The following is a 19,101-nucleotide window of genomic DNA, read 5'->3' as shown; positions in this document are numbered from 1 at the left end:
ACATATAAGGTGTCCTCATTTTTGTATTAAAGTTGTTTTTTTAAAAAAATAACATAAAGTTTCCTCATTTTTGTAATTTAAAGTCATTTTAAAAAATTCACAATATAACATATAAGAAAAAATTTAATTTTTTATTATATGGTTAATGTGATTGTTTATTTTTTTTAATAATATAAAATTAAACAAAATGAAGAATGATGCAAAACTTGTTATCAAATCTTTATTATTCATAATCATTAATTGCCATATATATGTAAATCATATTAGGTAATTTCGTAGCTTTTATTTAGGGAACGAATACACATTTCTTATATTTCAGGTTAATATAATATTCTCTAGTGGACATTAAACAAATTATGACATAAAAACCTTATTTTTTTACTCGAACACAATTTTGAAAAAGTGAATAATATTGTTTTCACAGTTGAATTATTTTGACTTTTAACTTACATATGGTTTTGAAAACTTTCAAATCAACTATCGAACTGATACATGTCATTTTGATGTTTTTAGTCGTATACTTAAGGAAAACTTACATTTTTGTAATTTAAAGTTTTTTTAAAAAATTCAAAATATAACATATAAGAAAAAATCTAACATATAAGGTGTCTTCATTTTTGTATTTTAAAGTCATTTTAAAAAAAATAACATATAAGGTTTCCTCATTTTTATAATTTAAAGTCATTTTAAAAAATTCAAAATATAACACATAAGAAAAAATCTAATTTTTAATTATATGGTTAATGTGATTGTTTATTTTTTTTAATAATATAAAATTAAACAAAAATGAAGAAGGATGCAGAAATTGTTATCAAATCTTTATTATTCATAATCATTAATTGTTATATATATGTAAATCATATTAGGTAATTCTGTAGCTTTTATTTAAGGAAAGAATACACACTTCTTATATTTTAGGTTAATATAATGTTTTCTAGTGGACATTAAACAAATTATGATATAAAAACCTTATTTTTTCCAGCGAACACATTCTTGAAAAAAGTGAACAGTATTGTTTTCACAGTTGAATTATTTTGACTTTTATCTTCCATATGGTTTTGAAAGCTTTCAAATCAACCATCGAATTGATACATGTCATTTTAATGTTTTTAGTCGTATACTTAAGGAAAACTTACATTTTTGTAATTTAAAGTCGTTTTAAAAAAATTTAAAATATAACATATAAGAAAATTCTAACATATAAGAAAAATATAACATATAAAGTGTCCTCATTTTTGTATTTTAAAGTCGTTTAAAAAAAATATAACATATAAAGGTTTCCTCATTTTTGTAATTTAAAGTCATTTTAAAAAATTCAAAATATAACATATAAGAAAAATCTATTTTTTTATTATATGGTTAATGTGATTGTTTAAGTTTTTTTAATAATATAAATTTAAACAAAAATGAAGAAAGTTGTAAAAATTGTTATCAAATCTTTATTATTCTTAATCATTAATTCTCATATATATGTAAATCATATTAGGTAATTCCGTAGCTTTTATTTAAGGAAAGAATATACACTTCATATATTTTAGGTTAATATAATGTTCTCTAGTGTTATATAATTATGGAATAATGTAACACCATTAGATTAAACTATACTTTATATTAGATGTTCTAGAATTCTTTGAAATAGAATTTAGAAGGCATTTAGAATGCCACCTAGGATATGGATCTATTTTTAATTAATACAAAATTAAGGTTCTAATTTTTCAAATGCTTCTCAATTAATATATAGGGGATTCCTTTTATTTCTCCCCTACACAAGCAATGTCCTCAAAAGCCTTTATATCATCATCTAATTTCTCTTTCACATAAGCTTCCGACGGTGCGACTCTTTTGTCTAACCAATCAATTTTGTCCTCAGTTTTTTCCAACCATTCTCCCATATATTTTTCATGTTGTTCACGAGCTATACCAGCTGAGTTAAGCCACGTCTTTGTTGAACATCTCTTCAAACCATACGACATATCCTTTTGGAAGACACGACATTCAATTGTCAACAATGACATCATGTTTATAATCGTCATAATCTTTTATGTTATTCAAGCCACAAGAGTTTCTTCTTCACCAGATGGAATCATGATATTCTCAATGACATGTAAACAAAGAATAAAGATTAAAACAAAACAATCTAAATTAATTCATATGCAAAGGATAACTAACCTTAGTTTCTTCAATTATTAAGAGAAATTTTTTTCATACTTTGAAGTGCACATCCTAAGACAATTTTGGTCTACACCTCAAACATTAAAGCTGCATAAGACACACACGTGATATTGTTAGAGTTAGCTTCAGTTATTATAGTAGTAACAATGATCAGTTTATAGAAACTGGGAATTGGCCATAAAACACCCTCCAAAAAGAGTCAGCGTGTACAAGGTCTTCCTTATCATATGATAAAATGACAATATATGAGTTCGTATCTTCTTATTTTCATGGAGAGATATCTCTTCGAGGGTTGCATTCTTGACTTTGTTCTTTGTCCATCTCATCTTAGCTATCTTTCGTTGCCACAATAACAAACCAATTAACTAGAGATTTGGATGAGACACATGAAATCAACATGCATCCACCATCTCTCCATCACATCAAAATCGACATGAATAAGGGACTTGCCTTGTAGTTCTTGGTGCTAGTTCTCCCTAGTTTCAAAAATGGCTTAGAGAAGATAAAAGAACAAGAGAAATTTATGAACATTGCTTGTGAAGAGGGAGAGAGCCATGAGAAATCGTGTTTGAGTCTAGGTGTGATTGAGATCCGGTTAGATCCGACGTGTTGTTGAGTGAGCGGATAATACTTAGGTATGTTTTGTAATTTTATTGATTTAGCTAGGGTATCTGATACGATTTCCCCTTGATTTCGTAATTTTTACAAGGTGAGAGAAGACAAGAGTGGAGTGTTGTGAAATTGTTCATGGATCAAGTTCTTGATCGGTCAAAACATTGATAGAAATTATGCATGGGCGAACGGGTCTTTAGGTCGGGTTCGGATCAGTTTCTTCCAGGTCATGGTATTTCAGATCCTAGACATTTTGACCCTAGATACTTAAATTTTTTTTGGTTCGGATCGATTCTTTTTGGGTCCGGCCGGGTTCAGATCTAAAGTTATAATATCTGTAATATTTTGTTAGAAACTCTCAAACATTATTTTTATTGCTTTACGTAAACAAAAAAAAAGAATTGTAAAGAGAGTTCCAAAAATTATGGCTGTCTAATTTTCATATGTTATTTAAGATTATCTCCAATTTTATTTTATTTTCACTATAAAATAATATTTAGAGTAAATTAAATTTAACTGTGTTTCATTTTTTCATCTATAATAAAATAAAAATAAGTTTAATGCATAAATAAAATAATTCATTTATTTTTTTGTTTATCACTCTTTCATTTTAAAATAAAGTTGAACTGAAGTAAAATTCAAAACTGTTATAAAATTATTCTATTTTGAGTAGAAAAAAAGAGAGTGATCTATTTGAAATGGTCTTATGCCATCTCTACCGCCGCCTCTCGCCTCACTCTTTCAGATCGACACCTCTCTGGTCACTGGCGCTCCTCGCTAGTACTGGAGAGGCCCTTCCTCGTCTTAGTTCTCTTTAGTCTTCGTTTCTTTGGTCAAGGGAGGTTGAGGATATGAGGTCATGTCAGTTCGATGTTGGTTGGCGTGGTTGTGACTTGTTCGAAACTTTGATCTGGTTTGCGGTGGTGGTTTGAGCCGGTTCAGATATGGAGTTTAGCTGTACTTTCGGATCCGGTTTGTAGCTTGTCAATCGATCTCCATGGAGTCCATTGGATTCAGTTCATCTTCTCATCCCTCTTTATCTAGGTAGTAGTCAAGTTGTGTTCTTGTGTGGGTTGGTGTTGTTTTGTCTTCTTCGGAGTTTAGTTGTGTGTGTGCCTAAGCTCTATCGACGGGTCATTATATGGCGGGGCTATGTATTCCGGGTATGATTTTGTCACTGCTGTGCTTCCCTTTAGTCGTAGCTTCTGAACTGGGGGGCTTCTGCTTCTGCTCGTTCTCTCGATCCTTCGGTGGTTTGTGTTTGTCAAAGTCTCGTTTGTGGGGTTCGTCTTTTGGATGGTAAGTTGATGTGGATGTATCTACTTGCTTTCTCTGTGCCTTCATGCTGTGGAGTGAGGTTTCAAGACGACACAGTGGTTTCGATCATTGGCTCTCTTCTCTTGCGAGGAGGTGACCATTCTCTTGCTTGTAGATGGTTGGGTTTGGGTACACGAGTGTCCGCGTGTTTGAGCCAATGATCCTTTTTGAAGATATCCCCACTTGGAGTTTCAAGACTTGATCTTGTGCTTTACTCTCTCTCTCTCTCTCTCTCTCTCTCTCTCTCTCTCTCTCTCTCTCTCTCTCTCGAATCTGGTTTGTCGTTATAGACAGGTGATTAGTAGTTGTTGGCTTTATGGTGACTCTGGTCTTTCGTTTGTTTATGTCGTGGCTGTAATAGTGAGTTTGTGGTTTTGACCTGTGGTTGTTTATATAGAATCACAAAGTGTTTAATAAGAAGTCATTCTCTGATTATCAAGCTCACAAATCATAATATTTCAAATCACAAGTTATGTCATACATTGACATCTTTTTATATAGGAATTCACAATTTCCTAATCTCATTAGTTTTATCAAAACACAATATTTCATAATCCTTATAAATTTTCATAACACAATAGGATTAGGTAGCTTTCATCTTAAGCTACTTCAAGCTTACTCCAACATTCTCCCCCTTAAGCTTGAACTCATCTTCACATACTTTTTGAACTCCAATCAAACTTCTCACTTCTTTGAACTTAATTCTTCCAAAAGATTTTGTTAGGATGTCCGCCTTTTGTTCAGTTCTTGGAACATGCTCAACTTCTATTTGCTCGTTCTCCACGCATTCACGTATGAAGTGAAACCTTCTATGAATATGTTTACTACGACCATGGAATACCGGATTCTTTGTAAGTGCAATTGCAGATTTATTATCAACTCGTATAGTCACCTTCTTACACTCCTTTCCAATGACTTCACTCAAAAGCTCTTGGAGCCAAATTGCTTGTTTTGCAGCTTCTGTGGCTGCCATAAATTCGGCTTCGCAGGATGATAAAGCAACTATCTCTTGTTTTTGTAAACACCAAGTGATAGGGCTTTTGTCAAGGTAGAAAATGTGTCATGTCGTGCTCTTCCCATCATCGTTGTCAACATTGTGTGAGCTATCACTATAACCCACTACATCCACATCTCCTCCTCGCGGAAACGCAAGACCAAGCAAACAAGTTCCACGTAAATATCGCAGAACCTGCTTGAGTGCTGAGCCGTGAGAAGCTTTAGGTTGTTGCATATATCTACTTAGTACTCCCACACTATAAGAAAGATCGGGACGAGTATGCAGTAAGTACCGTAGACAGCCTATTCTCCTCCTAAACTCGCTCTCATCAACATTCTCCTCGTCGGGTGCCTTTGATAGTTGCAGGTTCATCTCCATCGGAACATGTGATAGATTGCAAGAACTTAAGCCGGCTTCCTCGAGTATACGTTGTGCATACCTTGCTTGTGTGAATACAATACCTCCTTCATATTGTCGCACTTCTATTCCCAAGTAATACGTTAACTGTCCAAGATCACTCATCTCGAACTTGTTTGACATATCCCTCTTAAACTCGTGTATCATCTTCAGTGATGAACCTGTAACCAGCAGATCATCAACATAGACCACAACAACTAGAAGGCCAGTTTTATCTTCTCTCCTTTAAAGCGATGGCTCCTTAGAACACTTATGAAACTTCAGACCACGCAGAATGCTGTTTAATTTTGCATTCCACACCCTAGGGGCTTGTTTCAAACCATAAAGAGCCTTTTTAAGTTTATAAACTTTGTTTTCTTCTCCTGCGACGATGAAACCTTCCGGCGACGATGAAACCTTCTGGCTGAGTGACAAATACATCTTCTTTTAGCTCTCCATGGAGAAACGCAGTTTTAACATCAAGGTGATGTATCTCCCACTCTTTTGAAGCTGCAAGCGCAATGATTAGTCGAATTGTCTCAACACGAGCTACCGGAGAAAATACTTCATCGTAGTCGATGCCATGGCATTGAATGTATCCGTTGGCTACAAGACGTGCCTTGTATTTGCTGATACTACCATCTGCATTACGTTTGATTTTAAACACCCACTTGAGACCAATAGGTTTCATGCCTAGAGGCAACTCGACGAGATCCCAAGTGTTGTTCTTCTCGATGGATAGAATCTCGTCTTTGCATGCATCGACCCAATATTTTATCTCCTTTGCTTCGTTGAAATCCCATGGTTCGTCATTAATTATCATCAAAAGACGCTCACTCTCTTCTTCGGCAATTAAGACATAATCATTAAGATAAGATGGCTTTGTAGAGACTCAGTCTGATCGCCTTAGCTGTGGCTGTCAATCGTTATCACCCTGGTCATTGTTATCATCATCAACATCATTGCCATTGTTGTCTTCATGATCATCTTCACTTGTGTCCTCATTCACGGTAACAGCCTCTTCTCTTTTATTACTACTTGGATCTCTTAATACTACTTCAAAACCTCCAGGGTTCTGTGTTTCACTCGTTGATGGAAGACTCCAATTCCATTTTTTTTTCTTCGAAGAAGGACACATCTTGGCTCACAACAGTTCTCTTACTCGTAGGATCGAGCAAACGATATGCCTTGGAACCAGGTTCTATTCCAAGATGCACCAATTCTCTTGACCTATCATCGAGATTCTTTCTTCCTGCAGCTTCTGTCCTTGCATAACATAAGCAACCGAATACCTTTAAGTGTTGCAGGTTTGGTTTTCGATTCCTCAGTGCCTCGTATGGGGTTTTCCCTTCAAGTGACCTTGTTGCAACCCTATTAATGATGTAAGTGGCATGTCGAACTGCTTCTCCCCACATATTATTTGGTAGACTCATGTGTTTCAGCATGCTTCTTGTCATCTCTAATAGCGTCCGGTTTTGTCGTTCAACCACCCCCATTATGTTGAGGAGAATAGGGTGCAGTCAAGTGCTTTTTGATGCCGTTTTGATCACAGTAAACTTGGAATTCATGGGAAACAAATTCACCTCCTCTGTCCGTCCTTAATGTTTTGATTTTGACTTGAGTTTCTTGTTCAACAATCATCTTGAACGCTTTAAACTTGTCAAGTGCCTCACTCTTTTCTTTTAATAGAACTGTCCACATGTATCGTGAATAGTCATCAATGAGAACAAGCACATATCTCTTTTGTAATGGCGTGGAGGGTGTAATAGGTCCACATAGGTCTCCATGGATGAGGTCGAGGGGATGAGAGGCTCGATAAAGCGTTGCTTGAGGGAAAGGCTTTCTCGTTTGTTTCCCGAGTAAGCATGATACGCATGTTTCCTTGCTGGTCGTGATGTCTGATATTCCTTCGACTAGTTCCCTTCTGACCATTAGCTTCAATGTTTCATAGTTGATATGCCCAAGACGAGCATGCCACTTGGAAGAATCAGATGATGATTTGATCTGAAGACATTGAACTTGGTCGGCTTGCAAGGTAACTTTGTATAGACGGTTCTTTGCTCTCGTGGTTTTAATCATCAGCTCTCCCAGTCGATCAAATAGTATTAGAGTATCTCCTTTCATACTCACTTCACAGCCAGCTTCAGTTGCTTGCCCCAGACTGATAATGTTACTTCTTAAACCCGGAATATAGTATGCGTTGTTCAGAACCTTTCTCTCTTTTCCTTCAAACACAAAACGAATTGAGCCTCTTCCTTTTATGTTAATAAAAGAATCATCCCCAAAGCGAACCTGTCCCGTGATAGACTCGTCAAGATCTTGAATAAATAACCTATTTCCACTCATGTGATTGTTTGCTCCGTTGTCAAGATACCATACATTCTCTAAATCTCTTTTGAAGTTGCTAGGATTAAATTTCTTTTCATTGAGAAAGACAACCTCATTCACCATTAGATCGTCAGCCTCAAGTGTATCATCGTCTTCCTTCTTGTCTATTGTTTCTTGGATTTTAAGTAACTTATCGGGACAATCACTTGCGTAATGTCCAAGTTTATCACAATGAAAACATGTGATATGAGAGGTGTCTCTGACTTCTCTGTTACGTCCTTGGCGATATGCCTCACGTTTTTCTTGGAAGGAACCTGAACGGCCACGACCTCTTCCTCGCCAGGTAGAACGACCACCGCGTCCTCTGCCTCTATTACCACTATAACCGCCACTGTGACTCTCTTGAGTAGAATTAGCGTTTGCATACATTAACTTCCCATGGTCATCGCTCAAATCTTCTTCTTCCTCAGAGATTCGTTCTTCATATGCTTTCAATCTACCAACGATATCTTCAAAACTTGTTGTATTGAGATCAAGCACTTGTTCCAAAGAAGCAACAATATGAATATATCTCTTTCTTGGTAAGGTTTTCAAGAATTTCTTCACAATTTTTGGTTCCTCGATGATTTACCCCAATGATGCTGATTTTGAAGTTATCTCCGAAAGTTTTCCCACAAAAGTATCAATCGTCTCTCCATCCTTCATCTTTAACCTATCAAATTCGGCCATCAATGTTTGCAGCCTAGCTTCTCGTACTCTCTTAGATCCAATATGTCTAGCTTTAATTTCATCCCATATTGCCTTTGCCGTGTCAAGGTCACCAACTTGTAGGGTTAGAGCTTCAGGTATGGATTGGAACAATAGAGCAATAGCTAGATTGTTCTTATCTTCAGCCTTGCTTCCCGGTTCGATTGTTTTCCAAACTTTATTGACTTTGAGGGCAATCTTCATCCGCATAGCCCATACCATATAGTTAGAGGAACTTAGCATTGGAAACTTTATGGTAGATCGCCCGGTTTCTCGAGTGTTCATGGTGACTTCCTCCTTCCCGTCGTCGCTCATATTTGATGTTCTTCACAAGATGGTTTAACCTAAGTCGCAAGTATAGCTCTGATACCAAATATAGAATCACAAAGTGTTTAATAAGAAGTCCTTCTCTTATTATCAAGCTCACAAATCATAATATTTCAAATCACAAGTTATGTCATACATTGACATCTTCTTATATAGGAATTCACAATTTCCTAATCTCATTTTTTTTATCAAAACACAATATTTCCTAATCCTTATAAATTTCCATAACCAATAGGATTAGGTTGCTTCTATCTTAAGCTACTTCAAGCTTACTCCAACAGTTTATGGTCCTCTCAAGTTCTGGTTTATGGGTTCAGCACGTGCTTCTCCAAGGTTTTCAAAATGAACGTTTGTTTGTCCTCGTTTTGGAGTTTGATTATGGATCCCTTAGTTCCTAAGCGTTTCAAGCACACTCCCTCTTAGCTCTAGTTATGTTGGTTTTAGGACTAGGAGTTTATCTTCTGGTCTTATGTTTAATCATGTGTTTCTTGTTGTTGATAGGACCGTATTATATAAACTACGGAGAACTAAATATTGTAAAGAATAAATTTGATAAAATTATATCAAAGATTAAGAAAATGATGATTCAACTGCAGAGGCGAGATATAATTTTTTTCTTAACTCAAAATACGTCCCGTAGTGCGACGGTTCGATAATGTAATGAGTTCCAAGATACAACTGCAAAAAATCTTCTGATTTGCGTCACTCTATCAGAAGCTTGGCGAAACTAATTTTGTGTATACTCTCGTACTCAAAAGAAAATCAAAGAGAAAGATAAAAAAAATACGGAGGATCGTATGTTTTATATGTGTATAAATAAGTTAACACAAGTGCTCCTTTTATAACTACAAAAAAAAGATAAACACGTTATGTCATTTATGGAGTCACAAACGTCATAATCCTAGCAATAAAGGAAATTCGATTTCCATGAATAAACATTCCAGACGTTAGCAAATTTAAGTCATAATGTTGTATCGACCAAATCAAATACACCGATATACTTTACTAGGTTTATATTTTTATATTTAAGAAACATAAAAATATTTTATGAATAAAATTTAAAACAAGTTAATTGATATAATATCTAATTAACATATTAAATCTAAATTCAAACACGAATATCCAAAGTGACTCATTTGCTAAAATTATATATTAGCCACACTAAAAGCTTTGCAAGCTTTGTATGTTATTCACTTTGGACATTTATTTCTCATTCAACACAACTTCGATTTTGACCAACAAATACACTAACTCATAGTGTTCACGGTGACTATTACATCGTACCCAAATTCCGGTCCTTTTTATAGACGTCTCCGTCGAAAAACCCATTGGAAAAATGGTCTACACCACTTTGTCAAAAACGAGTTCCAACAGTTGTCTCCGGAATGTTCGATCTGTGAACTCGCCAACTTTAGTCTCCGAAAGGGTTGTGATCCTTGTGGGCTTTTGCGTTGTTGTTATAATAAATTAGTAGAAGATAAGAAAAAGAAATGGTCTTATGCCACTCAGTCATTTGGTCGAACACCCCATACGCCTCGTTGCGTATAAACAAATATTTTTACAGAAACAACTTGCGGACTTAACAAACCAAAACTTTTTGTTGAAATCACATGTTGGATCTCTATCCTCACTATATTCATCTTCGATAAACTCTTTTGTAGTGTTTTTCTTTTCACATGGTCGGAACAATGGAAGATTTCAACGAAGAAGAAGAGTTCAGTGTATCCGTAGATCCAAGAAGATCAAGAATGGCGAAGAAAAGAGAACCCGAATCTCAAGTTGTCTCTATTCTGAATCATTTGTTTGTAAAGTACCCATGTCTTCACCATAAAAGCGTAGTCGATACTGGTCGGGAATGTACGGATTCAGATACGTCATGTAGCTTAAATTTTGCAAAAGTTGGAAACTTTACTTCAAGATCTCCTCCTTCGATCAAATCTGGTGGATTAGATATAGGTCATCTTCTCAAATCAGCATTAGCAGGAGGAATCTCTTGCGCTTTCTCTGCCTTTCTAATGCATCCCGTCGACACAGTCAAGGTCCGTTTAATTAATCTCTAATCTCTCTGACTTCAACTCACTTCTTGTTGTTTTGGTGTTGAATGAATTGATTAGACACAAGTTCAAGCATCAACAACACTGTCGTTTATTGAAATAATGTCAAAGATTCCAGAGATTGGTGCTCGTGGTTTATACAAGGGATCTATCCCCGCCGTTGTTGGTCAATTCGCAAGGTTTAATTCACATCACAGCTTCAGGTTTTTGCTTATCATCGGACATGGATCATGATGTTTGTTTGGTCTCTTGTCTTGTTTCAGCCATGGTTTACGAACAAGTATATACGAAGCAAGTAGACTCGCTTTACCCCTCGTTGCTCCTGGTCTCCTCGACATCCAAGTTATTATTACAAAAAAAAAAAAAATCTCATTTTTTTTTAAATGCTACATTTCCTTTCAATCATTTGATTAGTTTTTCTTTTTTTAATTGTGTAGGTTCAGCCAATCGCGTCGTTTCTCGGCACGGTTCTGGGGACAACGCTGAGGATACCGTGCGAGGTGCTGAAACAACGGTTACAAGCCAATCAGTTCGACAACATCGTGGAAGCTACGCTTTCCACGTGGCGTCAAGATGGCCTCAAAGGCCTCTTTCGCGGCACCGGCGTTACTCTTCTCCGCGAGGTTCCCTTTTACGTCGCTGGCATGGGACTTTACAGCCAATCGAAGAAGCTGGTGGAGAGACGGCTAGGGAGAGTGCTTGAGCCGTGGGAGGCTATCGCGGTTGGAGCCTTGTCGGGCGGTTTCACGGCTGTTATGACGACGCCGTTTGATGTGATTAAAACTAGGATGATGACGGCTCCGCAAGGCGTGGATTTGTCTATGTGGATGGCTGCGTATTCGATTGTGACGCATGAGGGGTTTCTTGCTTTCTACAAAGGAGCTGTTCCGAGGTTCTTCTGGACTGCTCCTCTTGGTGCTTTGAACTTAGCTGGCTACGAGCTTCTTCAAAAGGCTTTCGTCACAGTACGTCTTGATCGGCCAGTGCATAGCGATTGACATTCGTTTTTTAGTATTAGCACTACAACGCATTTTTGATTATAGAAAAATATGGGGAGTACTATCACTAACCAAGAGGAAAAATGTCTGATGCCAATCAGTGAGAAGATCCATATCGACATATTCTCATATTATCGAGCTCGTTTGAAACATTTGTGATTTATGGCTCACTAATAGTTTGATCCTTTTATTGATATGAAAGATAATGTACATATTTCGTCTACAACAAAAAAATTTGTGATCAAATTCAATAGAATAAGCAACTACTTCTCTGAGCTATTAAGATATCAAAATCTAGAATAGCTATAGGGCTAATAGATCATAAACCACAATATGGTGAAAGACAGACAATTACATTAGCAGCAGTGCAGCACCCTGTTAAGGTTTTATTATACGCAAATGTTATAATTTGCTTCGCCAGATCAGGCTAACATTACAGGATCATACTGAAGATTTGGATCAGTAACTGTTTCCAGGTATATATGTCATTAAATAAATCCGATTATATATGAAGTTTCGTTACATAATTGATAAGCCTTGTTGAAAAAAAATATCATCACTACAGAGCCAGGCAGGGGGGGGAGGGTTTATTTAGAGCCGAGTGTCTACCAAAATAAAGCTGGGTCGGGTTGGAAGCCAGCTTACTAAGTACTTATATTCCGTATTCATATACGAACTAGAGACATTGATTGGAAGATTCCGAACCCAAGTGCCTTCTTCAAAAACTCAGAGGCCAATGGTCGGTCTAAATTGATTTTTTCAGCAACTCTTTAAGATTCCCTCAACGTTCCTACCAATCTCCTCTTTTGTCTGCTCAGACACTGGAACATCTCCAATGTACATATCAAAGAATGCCCCTGCATCGTTGCCCGCAAAATCTCAGACCTTGGGTACACAAAAACAAAACATATAAAATAGAAAAAGAAAGAAGGAACTAACTACAAAGATCCTTGCTACGGACAGCTCCAACCAGGTTACCACCAACTGCAAATGTTTACCATATGTTACAGAGAGAAGGAACCTAGATTTATATACAGAACCCAGCAAATGATTACTCACTCTCCGTGATTAGTTGTCCATCAGCTGTTCGTCGAAAGTCTATTACTGTTCCCTGAAAATGGGAGCCCCCCTAAAATGAGTCTTAGGTGTGTTTGTTTATATGAGTACAAGTATTTAGCCATGTGATGTGAGTACCGCGGGGATTGGAATATCTTGTGTGAAGAATGAACCAAAATCATTCAAGCAATTGAAATTAGTCTTGGGATTTGCCTGACAAAAAACACAAAAACAAAAGGAAGGGATTATAATATTTTGCGCAAAAAAAAAAAAAACATAATTCACAGCGTGTTCCAGAGTTTACCTTCACCAAACGAGCACGCATAGACTTCTCAAAAGCACTGAAAAAATAGACAAACAGGAGAATAGCTTATTAAATAATTCAAATCATCAAATGACTAGTAAAAAGATTAAAATAAAACTGAAAATCAATTATAAAGATAAATAACGTAAGAACTTTCCACTTACTCTCTCACAGTATTGATCTTCAAACCATTGTAGTTAACAACAAGCCTCACACTCATAACAATATCCTCCCTGAAAAAAATGAAAAACAAAATATCAAACCCGAAACTAAAAAGCTACACCAACTAAAAACAGATTGAATTTCAAAAGATGTAAATACCTTAAAAGATCTTTGTATAAGTCATCACATCTGCCGAGTTTGCTCCCGGGAATAGAAGCATACTTTGGACCAAGCTTCTGGCACACCGACGAAGGATGAACATCTAAAAGGCAGAGAATGTTTCATTAAGATAGCTAAAAATGAAAAAAGTATACCAAAGCTAGAAGAATGCAACTTACAAAAACCAAAGGCATATACTTTAAGAGATTTAATCTTGACGATCTTCATTGTCCGTGATCCAGTTGCAACAAGCACCTCAGAAGTTAATCCAGATGCATTTTTCTTTAACGAGACGGGGAACTCGATCCCGGTTCGAGGCTCAACCGTTGGTCTTTTCGCGTCCAATTTGTGAAAACTCAAACCATTGCGTCCAACCTGACAAGACCTATGCTCAACGTTGTTGGAAACTTGAACATCGTCACTCCCTAGAGACAAACCAAGTCCATTCACCGACCTAAAATAAACACCACACATCAGAAACACACAACCAACCCCTAAGGAGAGAGTTACGAGCCTTACACAAAAACTTACATCAAGGAAACAGCCAAGGAGAGGACGGAACAAGAGTGTAGCCTCTCAGCTTCATTAACAAAATGCTGAATAGTTGATTTAGAGAACAAGGCAGGGATTAAATCTTTTGATCCGTAGTGAATACGAAACAGAGAGAAGTTGGGATGATAACAACTCTTCACACGCTGCTCCGAAGAATCATCACAGCTGCTTAAGCTCCTCAATTGATAGTTAGAAATCTCCATCTTCTGCAAATTGTTGTTGTTGTTCCACCAGCAAAGCATAGCTCCTGTGAACTTGGTGATGCAACTAAATGCTTCCAAGGCCAAGCTTCCAGGTACATGTAAAAGACTCCTCTTTGGTAGAATGTGTGATACGTTCCCATCGTCCGAATCCATTTGAATAATATTAATTGGTTCTGCAAGAAAAAAATAAAATAAAGACAAAAAAGAAAGGTTAAGACAAGACCAGCTTTCTAACAAATCGATGAACGATCTCATAACCAGAGGCATGAATCAAAGACAGAACCCAACAAACACAAACGCAAAATTAGTCAGGCGAATTTGTGATCGTGTTTACATTTTCGTATTAGTCGATGTATTGCAAAGGATTTACACGCGACGTAAATTTGTTAATTGAAGGGAAAAGACAAGGAACATAGAGAAAGAGTGAAGCTTTTTGTGTTTTCTTTCTCTGTTGTGTTTGGGATCTATTAACGACAAAGATGGCAAAAAGGAATATGCTTTTTTGGCTAACGAACAATTACGGCGAAGAATAACAACGATAGTCCCTGGGAGGGATTTCATTTTCAGGGTTTCTTTGGTGACAATGACATATTATTTTATTATTTTTATTTTAAAAACGGAGAGAAAAATCGTTCGACATCGTTCGGTAGCAGAACCGGAGGTCTATAAGACATACCACTCGACCGACCGAAGGATCGATCATGACACATGTGTTCTTTTTTCTTTTTTGTGAACTACTGACATATGTGTTCTAAAAACAACGATATATATTACTAAGCAAAGAGCCTTTTTCCATTAAAATAATTGGCCTAAATTTTAAACTTAACCATGTTCCAAAGACAAGGTTAAGTTATTATATAAGTTCTTAGCTATTTCTGAGCATTATATAAGTTCCTTTAACATCTCAGTTATAAGTTACCCTTGATAAATTTAATTTTTAGTGAAAGTTGAGTAATTTGTGTCCTATTTTCCCTTAGTTCTCTAAGTTCTAAGGAATCCACACCATATTGTTTGGGTGATTCAAGCTCCATATTCTCCATTGATTGAACGAGTCAGTACCCATTTATTCCACCCACCGACTCAATCCAAAAAGCGTTGTTGGTTTCCGGTTCCATTTAGATCACACTCGGTCATCGACCAGACCTTTGGATCGTGTGTCAAACGAGCAGCAATCCAAGATTTCTGGACCGCCAATTCCTTCTCCTCAGCCAACACTCTAACTTTCATCCTATAAAAAAAAAGAGAATTTCTCCTAACAAGTTACTGATGCAACATCCATGACGGTAGCTGGACCTGAGGTCGACAAGACACCATTTAACTAACTGAAAGACCGAGCATGACATATGTGCAGTGACAATGCCAAAGCTTGCCAACCAAGATGTATTTTGCCATGAAAATTCTAAACTCAAACCATATGTTCTAAGGACAAGTGGAATCATCTTAAAATCTGCACAGACGAGAAAATTATGGAGTTTACAAACCAGATGTTTCCCAACCCATCTATATGTGAGTATCAGCCTGGTGAAATGGATTCAGATATTTTTCTTATTTGAATTTTTTTTGAAATATAAATAATTATATATATCAATTTGCTGTATAACCATATCAGAGCAAAAATGAAAAATATAGCCATACTTTAGAAAATGTGTCATTTTGCTACGTAAGTAGACATCACAGTCCTTTACGGCGAGTGGGCGTGTGTATATCACACACTACGATCATATACTATTCTATTTATAATCTCGATATAGAATAGATCATCTTAACCATATATGTTATAAGAATTTGATGTATTAGTACTATTTATTTATAGGGTTCAATGCAGTTTAAGTAGTAAACAATATGAAAGAACATGTTTATTTGCAGGAATGATGTTTAGTGCATATTAAATTACGTAAAAGAATATATTTGACTGATATACTCTAAATAATAAAATATATCATTCTATATTTTATGACTAAATAGTATAGTATGCAAATGTATATAGGAAAGAAAAGAAAAGAAGCTAAATGAGATAAAAATAATCGATGGGGAATAGTATGGCGTATATGAAAAGTATGGTGTATATGTAAAAATATGAGAAAAAGAAGAATTACAAATAGAAATATAAGTATGAAAACGAAGATGGGATGATGAAAAAAAGTTACTATTTTATTAATTGTGGCGATATATATAGTTATGTGGACGTATAAGGAAAAAATGAGAGAGGGAGAGAGAGAGAGGGGGAGGAAGGATGCAGAGAGAGAGAGGGGGAGGGGGATGGGGAGAGGAAGAAAGATAGAGAAAAAAAGAGAAATATTGATTCAGAAGAAAAGATGGAGGGATTTAGAGATGGAGATTGAGAAGAGAGATAGAGTGAGAGATAGAAGAAAGAGAAATTGTATAATAACAATTATATTCTAGGTTTTTAAATAGAATAGAACAAAATCTTATTTTTTGTCATAACTGTACATATTCAATTTATCAATATATGTTTGTTTTACAAAATTCAAAACTTTTTTTATAGAAAAAAAATCTATGTTTTTTATAAATATTTAAAAAATTCAAATAAATATTTTTTAAACTTATAAAGTCAATTAAAAAGAAGAAGATTGAGAAAGGGCAAAATAGAAATTAATACATAAATATCATAGCCTAATGAAGGTTATGGTTATATTGTTGATTTTTTTGTTTGTTATGTGCATGTCGCCAAATTTCTCTATATATATTATGATCTGTGTAGTGGTTTTTCGCTCTAAACTCTCACCTTAGAAGTTACATTGGCTTTGTCCAAAAAAAAAAATTACGTTGGTTAAAAAAAATATAAACAATATAAAAGAAAATATCTAGTGATTTGGATAATTATTGTGTACTAGATAGTATGTATTGTGTTTTTATCTAAAAAATATTTTTTGTTATAGTTTTAAAAAACATAGAGATAAATTTGTATATATATTTTTCTAGATAGTAGAAATAAATTTTATGCTATTATTTTAAAAGTACTTATTCCAAATATTTACACTGCCATAGTACATGAGTATTAATTTCAAAATTTTATAAATTGAAGAATTTTTCTAAAATATTTACTCTACTTGAGTTTTTTTAAATTACATAATATATGGTACTTTATTTTAGTAAAAACTTAGTCTTATATAAGAAGTTTAATATTCCATTTATTAATAATTTGTTTGACCACGTGATGAATTTGTATTGATAATGCATGTAATGATAAATATTTGTAAAAATTATTGATGACTTAAATGTTCTTAATATTCCTTTTGTTGAGTAGGATTCGTAAACTTGGCAATAGTTAAAATTTTACCCGGTTTTTTTTTTCTTTTAAAATTTTATCGGTTTTTTTTAAACTCATTTCTATCGGGTCTTTTTTTATAAGTCCTATCGGCTGATTCGGTCGCTCCGGGAGCAACGCATTTAGTAATAGAGTGGATTAGCCCGAAAGCGTATCAGACTGCCTAGCCCGAGTTTGGAATACCTTCCGACTAATACCACGGGGTGAACTGACCATCTGTTACGGTCCGCATTGTAAACCACTTGGACTGAAGCCAAAGTCCAGACTGACCAAATAGTAATAATTTAGTTTCCAGAAAAAATCGAACTCAATACTGATGTGGGTACACACCAAGCTCCAAAAAATTACCATTAAGTTAACACCACTTGGTTAATTCTATCGGTTTTATATTCAACATTTACTTTATATCTCCATATAAATTAAACTCCCTTGTATATTTTAGTAAGAATTGCTATCCAGTTGTGTTATTAAGCTCTCCAATAGCATGTTAAACTTGTGTCTCGTTTTATTTCTATCTTTTCATAATTTTGATGACATCTAATAAAAAAATCCAAGCAAAAAAAATTCTTTGTTGGTTCAAAAATACCAACTGATATCTCGTCAAATCATGTATCCTCTTATTTTTTCTATGTACTTCTAATCGTTTTTTATAAGAATTTTATTAAATTTCACTTTTTAAGATGGACGAAATAGTTTGGAATAACTCCTTGGGCTTTCCGCATTAAATTTTGAAATATAACCTAATTGATTAAGTTGGAAGCCCGTAACAAGTAACATAAAATACCAGCTTGCATCAAAATACATAAAAGAATAATCCTTTTTACTCAACTGATTGACTGGTACTGAATTCTGACGAGAAGAACTAACGGTGCAATATAAAACCTGTGCCAGGAAGTCATGTTATGTACCTGAGAACCAGTACCAACCCTTTGATATTAATTGATCATTAAACAGGAGAAGTGACGGATTTGTTCGCTTCGTTACCTCTTCATTAAACTGTTATCACGTAAGCAATAAAGTCAACGGACATCCAATTATGTCCTAATCATCTCATTCTCCTCTGAACAAGGCGAATCATATCTTCCCTTGTGCGTAATAACAGCCAGCCGGAAATATGTACCAAATTATTATAAAAACTAGGTAAATGATAAGAACAACAGAAACTATTATAAATTATTCTTTTGATAAAGATATCGAATTAGTGGAATGTAGACCTTAAAATCATTGAAAATATAACAAAATATTCGTTAGTGCGTAGACTTTTGAAAGATGAGTCTAAGTACATTAGAAAGAACCTACAATCAAACATTATTACGTCCACTAAACTAAAATGTTCAGTTTAGAAGTTAGAAAACAAATGTGATAAAATAAACTATAATTTTCTAACATCTGAATCTTATTGTTGGAGATAACGAGAACAAAGAATTG

The 19,101-nt window shown here is 35.1% G+C and overlaps 2 protein-coding genes across 3 annotated transcripts; one reads left to right on the top strand and one right to left on the bottom strand.

The window, feature by feature from the left end:
* The first annotated feature begins 10,400 nt into the window (after nucleotides 1–10,400).
* LOC106402157 (S-adenosylmethionine mitochondrial carrier protein-like) lies at nucleotides 10,401–12,223 on the top strand. The gene is made up of 4 exons (XM_013842835.3): nucleotides 10,401–10,935; nucleotides 11,011–11,129; nucleotides 11,214–11,292; nucleotides 11,388–12,223. Exons 1-4 carry the CDS (start codon nucleotides 10,573–10,575, stop codon nucleotides 11,946–11,948), a joined length of 1,122 nt encoding a protein of 373 aa, XP_013698289.1. The 5' UTR covers nucleotides 10,401–10,572; the 3' UTR covers nucleotides 11,949–12,223.
* A 178-nt stretch (nucleotides 12,224–12,401) lies between these two features.
* LOC106402154 (fatty-acid-binding protein 2-like) lies at nucleotides 12,402–15,093 on the bottom strand. 2 transcript variants are annotated; one of them, XM_013842833.3, is made up of 10 exons: nucleotides 14,719–15,093; nucleotides 14,161–14,557; nucleotides 13,809–14,083; nucleotides 13,630–13,732; nucleotides 13,473–13,541; nucleotides 13,309–13,345; nucleotides 13,143–13,217; nucleotides 13,008–13,059; nucleotides 12,888–12,932; nucleotides 12,402–12,805 (listed from the first exon to the last, which is right to left on the bottom strand). In XM_013842833.3, the coding sequence occupies exons 2-10, from the start codon at nucleotides 14,535–14,537 to the stop codon at nucleotides 12,708–12,710; spliced, it is 1,131 nt and encodes a 376-aa protein (XP_013698287.1). In that variant the 5' UTR covers nucleotides 14,538–14,557; nucleotides 14,719–15,093; the 3' UTR covers nucleotides 12,402–12,707. The 2 variants fall into 2 exon arrangements, with proteins under 2 accessions (XP_013698287.1, XP_013698286.1); XM_013842832.3 differs by lacking the exon at nucleotides 14,719–15,093 and having other exon boundaries at nucleotides 14,161–14,712.
* Nucleotides 15,094–19,101: the final 4,008 nt, after the last annotated feature.

This window comes from Brassica napus, chromosome C4, assembly GCF_020379485.1.
Source record: "Brassica napus cultivar Da-Ae chromosome C4, Da-Ae, whole genome shotgun sequence".
Classification (NCBI taxonomy): Eukaryota; Viridiplantae; Streptophyta; class Magnoliopsida; order Brassicales; family Brassicaceae; genus Brassica; species Brassica napus.
This window is presented reverse-complemented; position numbering and strand designations above follow the sequence as displayed.